This window comes from Lissotriton vulgaris, chromosome 5 (genome assembly GCF_964263255.1).
Source record: "Lissotriton vulgaris chromosome 5, aLisVul1.2, whole genome shotgun sequence".
NCBI classification, from domain to species: domain Eukaryota; kingdom Metazoa; phylum Chordata; class Amphibia; order Caudata; family Salamandridae; genus Lissotriton; species Lissotriton vulgaris.
Genome location: NC_141693.1, coordinates 271,758,994 through 271,768,578, shown reverse-complemented (window position 1 = coordinate 271,768,578; position 9,585 = coordinate 271,758,994). Strand labels below are relative to the sequence as shown.

The 9,585-nt window shown below is 45.4% G+C and overlaps 1 protein-coding gene across 4 annotated transcripts in view; it reads right to left on the bottom strand.

The window, feature by feature from the left end:
* Window positions 1–2,957: 2,957 nt before the first annotated feature.
* The window catches only part of CLSTN1 (calsyntenin 1), a 353,579-nt gene continuing 346,951 nt past the window's right edge, over window positions 2,958–9,585 (bottom strand). For all 4 annotated transcript variants that reach the window (XM_086921388.1, XM_086921386.1, XM_086921385.1 and 1 more), the window contains one exon: window positions 2,958–5,736. In XM_086921388.1, the coding sequence (XP_086777514.1) occupies window positions 5,536–5,736 (201 nt within the window). In that variant the 3' untranslated portion in view covers window positions 2,958–5,535. The remainder of the gene's footprint in view (window positions 5,737–9,585) is intronic.

Genomic DNA, 9,585 nt, shown 5'->3' with positions numbered 1-9,585 from the left:
ATTATGTTATGCATGGCCTAGCAGAAGGCCTTGATCTGTGCTCGATCAGTTGATAAGAGTGCAGAACGCAGGTTTCAACATCTCCCAATGTGGAGTTGGCTCAGACAATGAGGAGGCGTCTGTTGTCCTGGAACTGCAGTCTCCATACAGTCCAGGAGTGGGATAGTTTTCTCAAGGAAGAAGCAGACTTCTCCTTCCTATGATGTTTTTGTGGGAAGGCTTTTTGGGATAACGTTATGTGTGATAGACTTACCTAAAGGGATGAGGGACCACTTTGATATGTCCCTGTAGATCTTTGCCAAAAACGAACTTGACCTCCCAATCTCTGAAGGCCTTTGGGTGCATCACGAAAGATGGAGTGACAGGCTGAGGGGCTGTATACAGATCCAAGGAACCACATGCACATGGCAGGTGCATCAAATAAGGACATCTTTTTTCAGTATCTGCAACAGGGTTTAAACCCCGAAAGTTTAAGAGGAGGCATTTAATATAGTTGCTGTTGAAGCTAGGAATTGATGAAAAACCAAGAGGAGCACCAAGCTTTAGTCACAGTGTGAAAAAGAAACAGGAACTCTTGCCAGCAATTCTGTCAGTGCATAATATGTCCTGGTTGATTAAGCTGCATCGCACTACCTGGTGAGAGATTTTGCTGGGTTCTACATCCATGTAGTGTATTGAGGGTAGTCATAAGATGAGGAAACTTTAAAAAGATGTAAGCATCAGATTCATTTTTTTTTTACTTGCTGAAAACATTCCAAAATACAACACACTGGCAGGACTAGTCAATTGTTAGGATTACCGGATTATAAAATCAAGCTCTAGAGCTACCATGCTTTGATTAGGAAATACCGGATCTCCTACTACAAGGACAGAATAGAGGGAGCTGACAACTCAGCTAAGGAATTGTTTGCTGTGTTTAAGGAAGCATCCTCTCTGTCCAGCTCCGCCGCATCTCTGAAAAGCTCTGTGGAATCCTGTGATCGGGTGGCACAGATCTTTGCGGATAAAGTGGGAAAAATGTATTCCTCATTTCCGGCAGAGGCTAGAACAGATGGTAAAACAGAAGAGGTCAACTTAAAACATAAAGGAACTGAGTTACTAGTATCCTTTAGTACTCCTCAGTAAGATGTCTTAATTGATATCGCGTCTAAAATTAAATCGGGCTCCCCCAATGACCCGTCGCCCGCGAGAATAATCAAGGAAAGTATAAAAAACCTGGAACCCCATATACGACATCCGTTAGATCTCTTGCTTGGGTCCGGGAGTGTTTCGTCAGCCTGGAAAGAGGCGGTGGTGCTCCCGCTCAAAAAAAAAACCTAACATTAGCGGGGAGCAATTGGACAATTTCTCTTCTACCATATTTTTCCAAAATTGCAGAAAAAGTCGTCAACTTAGAACTGACAGAACACATTGAAACATGTACACTACTCCACCCCACCCAATCAGGCTTTCGGGCGTCCCACTCTACTAAGTCTGCCTTACTCCTTTCAACAGAAACCATACGTAAGTTGGTAGATGAAGGTCAGACAACAGCGCTTATCCTTCAGGATTGAAGCGCTGCTTTCGACACTGTAGCACACCACATCTTGTTTCAGTGTCTAAAACAAGGGGGAGTGGCAGGCAGAGCCTTGGAGTGTTTGGAATCATTCCTCCAAAATCGCAGCTTCCAAGTAGCCCAGGGACCGTACTGGTCGAAGAGTACCAGGCTGAATCAGGGGGTGCCTCAAGGGTCAAGCTTGAGCCCCACCCTTTTTAATCTCTACTTAACTCCAATAGCAGAGATCACTGAAAGGTTTGAGATCCAAGTGGTAACCTACGCTGACACCCAACTTGTGGTGTCTCTTGCCCAACCAGATGAGGCAGCAGCCAGTAACTTCTCGATGTGCCTACAAGAAATAGCGGTATTGGATGGCCAACAATTGTCTGAAATTAAACGGAAGTAAGACAGAAGTGCTGGTGGTGGGGACTGCACTGTCTGTGCGGACATCGCCATGGTGGCCTCAGGAGCTGGGGCCGCAACCCTCTCCCAGCGAACAAGTCCGAAATTTGGGTATCTGGCTAGACAATAAAATCTCTTTCAAACACCATACTAGACGCATGGCAGGACAGCGCTTTGGCATTCTGAGAAGTATGCGTAAGACACTTGATTTACACCCTACTTCGGCCAGGAAAACCCTTGTCCATGCTCTTGTCACTTCTAGGCTGGACTATGGGAACATCCTGTACCTGCGAGCCAATGTGAGGTGTATCACTCGGCTACAGCGTATACAAAATGCAGCTGCCCGTATGATCCTGATGTTGCCCAAAACAGCGTCATCTAAGAAAGCCCTTGAATCCCTTCACTGGTTGCCTATTAAAGAACGGGTGCTCTATAAAACCCTGCTGATTAGTCATCGTATCATGCAGGGTAAAGAACCTTCCTACCTTTTGGATCTGCTGACCCCGTATACCCCTGTGCGCCAATTGAGATCTTCCGGGACAGGGCTGACTAAGGTCCCCAAGTTCAGAAGAGCTCGGATGGGTGGGCGCTCCTTCCAAGTCCAGGCTGCTCAACACTGGAACAGACTCCCACCCGAAATGCGAGCAGAGACCTCGGAACACTTATTCCGGAAACTGAAAACCTACCTCTTCCCTCTGGGTAGAGAGTGAGGAGGTTTCGCAGCTGAGGAGTTGGGGGGAAGACTTGCCCGTTTAACTGTTAAACATGCCACAGCGCGGGGACACACTGGCCTCAGTGTAACCAGGGGCTTTATAATAAAAAAATCTTTTTTTATTATAAATAAGATTCATTGATGGAGAACATTTTTAAATCCATTTACAAAGTAGTTAAAGCCACACTGCTGTCCTAAAACGTTCAAAAGTAATACAAATATATTACATTTATTAATTCAACCACCACTTTGGTCTATGATATTGAATGGTATGCGTAAAACAAAATGTCAAAGAATTGACCAAAATTCTGATCCAGAGATTTATTGTAGCTTATAGACTGTTGAAACTGACCTATCACCAATATACAAATCTGGAAAGTTAACCATACAGAGGCTACAAATAGCATCATGAAGTTTACACTCCATCTTCAGCAAAAGCAGTTTCTTTCGTGATGATTTGCAGTCTAATTAAAGCAGCTACAGTGAGTAAATGGAAGGAGAATCCCTCTACACATCGACATGGACACAAGACAGCTGTCAGACAGTAGTTAACCCTTGTCAGGTTACTTAAAACTAGCAGTCATGGTATCACATAAATGTTGCTAAATCATAAAACCATTCTGTTTTAGAAATCTAAAATTTTACATTAAAAAAAGCTGTCAGTTCACTGACACTGTGTGCTGGTTTCATCCTTGTTTTCCAATGCTATCAAGATCTCCAAGTTAAATGAAGTACACTGCTGGGGTTACACCACACTATTGAAAAATACCTGTGTCCATGGGAAGCAAGGAAGTCCGCTGCTAGAGAGCTACCCGGACAGGGCATGATGCAAAGTAATCAGGAAGAAACCTGGCCACTGCGCCTATGGTTCTAAACTATTTCATCCAAATTCAGTTATATTAGTTACACCTAATACCCCAAAAGACTCCCATGCAATCTTCTTTGGCAGTGTTCCATCTTTACCCTTCAGTCTGACTACACTGCTGTCCATATAAAGCGTGCCACAGGTTCTCAAAACAAGGTGGGCTTTCCCAAGCCATGGATCCATATACCTTGACCATAATTGGTATGAGTGTTTCTACCACTTGACCATCAAAAGGGGTGCATGCCTTTAATTAAAAATCTCATTTAAACACCATGTACAACCACCTGTAACCGAGAACTGTGGCATCTGAGGCAGCCAGAGATTGTTGCTCTGAACTACCAAATGTTCTCTGCCCTACCAAAATATAGCACTCACAGATGTCGAGTAAACAATCACTTTTCGTACCTTCAAGAGTTCCCATCAGATCGAGCGCCAAAAAATAAAAGAGCTTTTATCTACTGTTAAAAATCAGAAAGCGGCAAAAGCGGAGCATTCTTGGAACACAACATTATTGACTCGATTTACAAGACTGTTTGTACAATTTACAATTATCATTTCACCAGCAGGAAAAACAAATATTACTGAAAATGTAAACAAATCGCATAAAACACCAGCACCTCAGGCTGATGCAAAGGAAGCTAGAAATCATAGACTGGAGCCAGTCAGTACACCAGCAGCTCAGGATAATTTAAGGGGAGAAAAGTAACTTGCTGGAATGAATTAATGCGCCTGGAATATGGGCCAATATACAAGATGCAAAGTTCACTAACTGGAGTGTTAACATATCAGCACCACAAGCAGAGGGGCTGTGATCAAGAGTTTGCTCACTCAAGAGATGCATAAACCAGCGGCCCAAGCTAACACCTGAGCATGTCAGGGAAGTACAGCAAGCTCTGAAATCTGCCTGCAACTTTAACGAAGAAAACAAATAAAAAAATAGTCCAAGTGGCACCCAATGGGGACCTTCGCCTAGCTGCAGTTGCAACACCTAGCCTCTACAGACTGGCAGTGAGCATCACCAAGCCTAGGTGAAGTGTACGGCACTGTGCAAGGACCGCAAACAGCACACTTGTCTGAGAGCGGCAAGGGGCACCTTCACTTCCACATCATAAAACACATTCACAGATGGAGACTGAAAAACTATGCCCAATCAAGTAACTAGAGACCAGGATAGTTATGGTCCGTTAGTTGTAAATGCATCACAGTGGAATGAGGTAGGATCCATAATTGGGCTACCACTTCAAATGGACTTTCCTCACCCCTTAATGTAGGGAAAGGAAGGGGCAACTAACCGCACAGACAAGCGTCTGCTAAGCATACCGGATACCAGTCAAATAAAGTGCCCCTGCACAGACTTGAACAAGAAATCTCCAGTCTCGCCTGCTCCATCACCTTTTTGCACCTAAAATCAAAACATACACTTAAAAACCAATCCCTCCTTTCACTACCACAAATGACACATAGCTCAACATATTTACAAAATATTAAAAAGTTAATCTACAATTATTCACCTCAAGTTTGTTTTGCCACTTTTCACATGCACTAACTTGAAGAAAGTGAGATAGACAGATATATATATATATTGTATATATACGTATAGTCCACAGGCTGCAAGTGACTGCAGCGTAAAACCCTCTGCCAGCTGTGAAACCGGTGTGTCCTTTACAAAATGATGAATGACGCCAAAGCAGTCCCACAGGTGAAGGATAGAGTCCTGAAACCTATGTGCAATGTCTACCAATCAGTAGTCATTCAGCTGAGATGATGGGGCTAAAAGTGCAAGGTGGGTCTATACATAGTGTTAAAAAGTCTGATTAGGGAGGAAAGAAGGACATATCTATTCTACAGACAGACACTTGGGGCGAGCCAAACAGCACAATTTTTTCTTATTTTGTTTTTTTAAACGTGTCTGTCGGATCTACTGGCTTAGTTTCTTTACACCTTGGCGACTTGGAAGGAATGAAGAGGGATCTTGTGGAATTATCTGCAGGATACTTTTGGAGAGAGGCCAGCAGGTACTCAATATGTGAGTGTGGAATCATCCCACTCCAGCTGCTGTTGTCGGCTAACGTTTTGCTGGTCTTCTTCACGTTCGCCTTCTTCCTCCTCACTGCTTTCAGACTCAGCACTGGTGATGTCGTCATCTTCCTCGCCATCCTCGCTTTCTTCCTCCTCCTCCTCCTCCTCTTCACCCGCACTGCTGTGCTGGTCCTCGTAGGTCTGTGGAACAATAAAACAAACAAAAATGTATTTCATTATCAATAAACTACATGCTCACCCCATCCCATAACCCTCCTTATGGTAATTGGGTTTCACCACAGCACATTTTTCTAAGCATGGCCATGAAAAGCATTAGAGAAAAACTAATGGTGGAGTTGAACAGGGTGCTGCTCAAGGTCATTTGTACTTCGTATTCAATTGAGGTCTTCTCAATGTTCAACTAGGCAAGAGAACAAAAGTAGAGGGCCTTATGATACCAGCACTCGGAAAGGGCCCAGAAGAGGCATCATACAAAACCTAATGTGTAGATGTCATCACAGAGAAATGTACGGAAAATAATTATTCTTAATTCTCAAATGATTGCCAGTGTATATCGAAAATCTAACTTCTTAAAATGGACAAAGAAGCAGCATCAGAAGATAAAAGCTGAAAAAAAAATATTTTCAAAACAGATCAGCCTCTGTTCACTGTTGAGCACTCTTGGAGAAGAATCCGTCAGTAGATTACCTGTTTCGCTAAAAACCTTACGTCACAGTCCACTTATTTGTGTTCAGATAATATACTGATCACGCTGTAACTATGTAGTAAAAATGCTGCACTGGAAAATCTCTTGGTATTTAAACAGAGGATCCTTCTGAGTTTAGAAGACAAACTTATAGTATTTTTTGTAGGGCTAAATGTAAATGTAAATGTACAGGAATTTATATAGCGCAAATCACCGAGCGGTTTCTAAGCGCTTGCTTAGGGAACCCGTCCTGGTATTCCCCTGTGAGATAACCCCGGCAGGGTATCCGCAAGGTGAAAGCCAGGCTTCCCGTCGCGAGGGGCCGTTGTGGAGATTAAGCAAGCTATTGCCCAGAGTCGCAGAGTGTGAACCCGTGAATCGAGTAGGCACTGGAGCGAGAATTGTCGAGTCCATGGACATTTTAGGACTCAAGACCCCGCCGAGCCGGGAATTGAACCCTGGTCCCGGGCTGACCTCTGCTTCCAGGTCTGCCTCCTCTAACAAAAAAGTACAGAGCCAGGCAGGGAAGAAGGTAAATTACATTTTAATGGTCAGAAGAAAATTACGTGCCATTAGGAAGAATGTGACTGCATTAATTATTTATGTGATATCTTACAAGAAATATTAACTTCATCCTCAAAGACCTTGCGAGTATGCAGAAATGTATGGCAAAGCACACTAGCAGGAAGGTAGTTGATAACAGAAGATTAGAAAAGAGCATGCATCGAAAAACAAATTCTTTTACCCCATAGAATTTTTAACTGTTTGGCTGTGAAAATTTTACTATCAACAAGTTTGATATACTAGCCTGACACAGCCGACAAAATGTAGAACTGGAGACCGAGCACGTTCAAGAAGATATCAAGTTCAGACTATCAGAGTGTCTGCAAAATGGAGGGTATCTTTGATGTTTGGACACCATGGGAAATGTCCCTGCAATTACATGGCTCCAGTTAATCTCGCAATGAGAACATTTGAATATAACTATGAAGGCCGAGCTGCCAGCCTTGGTATACAGTCCATTCACATGTGAGTACCGGTCTCGTCCCACACACCGAGGTTTTGGGGCTTGGTGGGCCTAGGGGGGGGGAGGGGGGGGGGGGGGGGGAGGACCTGTTGTGTTGGGTGACCTATGACAATTGCCTTCGCTCACCATTTACCATTACTTGCCATAACACTATGCCAGAGAGGAATATCCCTGGAAGCCGCAACAGTATATCTTCAAGGGATGCCTAGAAATGAATCAGTTTCCCTCACTAAACGCCAGGGACTGAAAGGGAGTGTGTGGCGCGCTAGATCCTACTATCTGCAGATTGGTAGGTGCTAACCAAGGCAACATCATTCTTCAGCAGGCCCAGTTTTTAACAGGAGAATTCTACGAGTCTGTGAGCCTTATTGAAAGGGCATACTGATGCGGAGATCCTGCTTTTGGTTGGCAATTGGGAACTAGCGTTGTCTTTCATTTGTAGAGTGCATTGCTTTTGGAGCTATAAACCATTTCTGTTGATGTTGACTGCTTAATAACCTAATGAGTTTTTAGTTACACATGCTGGAATCAGATGCACAGACTCCTTTTGTGTTCTCAGACAATATTTGAGAAACTACTATCTACTCAGTGGCTTTGGTGTCCAAAGACGTATTTTCCTTATTATGAAGATTAATTGTACCACTTCACCATGACTACTAAGATCTCGACAATCGCTTGTTTTTGGAAAACCAGCAAATTAAACTGAAGACAGGCTCTTTGATCATTAGCAGAAACTCGCCGTCACCAGATTGATTCTAGCGAGCTCAGCATACACAAGGTACATCAAAGTCAACACACAAAAAAAAAAAATCACAATATTGAAGCCTCTTTGGAATCAGGACAGAAACACTCGGGAACTCTCTTGAACCAGTCTCAAAGGGAGCAGTAGAAGGATTCTCTGGCCTGTGAGGAGGCACAATAGGAAATCCATCACCAGAAAAACCTTATTAGGTCTCGCCTAGACGAAAGCAAAGCGAAGCTTTGCTGTCTAGGGAGACAACTAATGTTGTCACTTTCCGGGGAATGTGGACTGCAGACTGACTAGCTTGTCCTCCTGGAGATTGTAGCTCGTGCACGTCGCGTCGCCGTGCCCGATATTCCCATGCACAGAAAGGCTCCCGCACGCATGCGCACATACACACACTGCATACACACACGCACCCCCCTTAAAGAAAGGCTCACGCACGCATGCGCACATACACACACTGCATACACACACACACACACACACACACACACACGCACCCCCCCTTAAACAGACACACGCGCAGACAGACACACGCACGCACAGACACACTACAACAGACACACGCGCACACCCCACCCCCACTCACCCCACCCCCACTCACCCCTCCTCTCCCTCAACACACTCACCTGTTCTGGCGGTGCTTGGCGGCGGTTCTGGCTCTCGGGCGGCGGTAGCGCTTTGCGGGGCTCTCTCACCACATGAGAGCCCGCCTTCCCCATGCGCCCGGCCGCTCTTCACCCGGTCCTCCATCTCGGGACCGGGACTCGATCAGGAGCCCTCGGGGCTCCTCGGACAGTGGCTTTTTTCTCGCGCCGCGATGGGGGCGGGACTTCCGGTTGGGGCCGTGCTGCGATTGGCCGGCTGCCCAACCGCTTCCGGGTCGTCGCAGGCAGCGCGGCGGCCCGGCGGGAACTTGAAGAAACTCGAGGGTCAGGCTGGAGTGCTGCATATTAAGTGTGTATAGTACATCTACGAGGTGATGCTGCCCGGCGAGCAGCTGTTCGGTGACTACGTGGGCAGCCTGGGCGGGGGCAACAGCACGCACGTGGTGGTCTACGACGGCGACCATTTGGGCTCCTTCTACGCCCCGCGGGCCTCGTGGATGTTCCGGGCCTTCAGGTGTCGGTGCTCAACGGCGGCTTCCGGAACTGGGTGCGGGAGGGCCGCCCCGTGACTGCGGAGGCCAGCCTTGTGACTGCGTAGGCCAGCCCTGTGACTGCGGAGGCCAGCAGGCCCGAGCCCGCCCAGTTCAAGGCCACGCTGGACGGTCGGCTGGTGAAGAGCAAGTCACGTAAATACAAAACATGTTGCATTAACAATGCTATAGGTGTCACATTTGTGAAAGTTATAACTATTGGCATTGTAAATGACAAAGCTATTAATTACGTTAGTTAAAAAAAAACACATAAATAAAAAATTTGTCATTTACCATACCAATAGCTCCAACTTTCCTAAGGCGAGACCTATTGCATTGCAAATGCTTGTTTTTGCTGTTTGCAATCTTTCATGAAGAGCCTAAAGGAGAAGATTTCTATTTAGGTGCTCTTCGTTACTCATAAAATTGGCAAG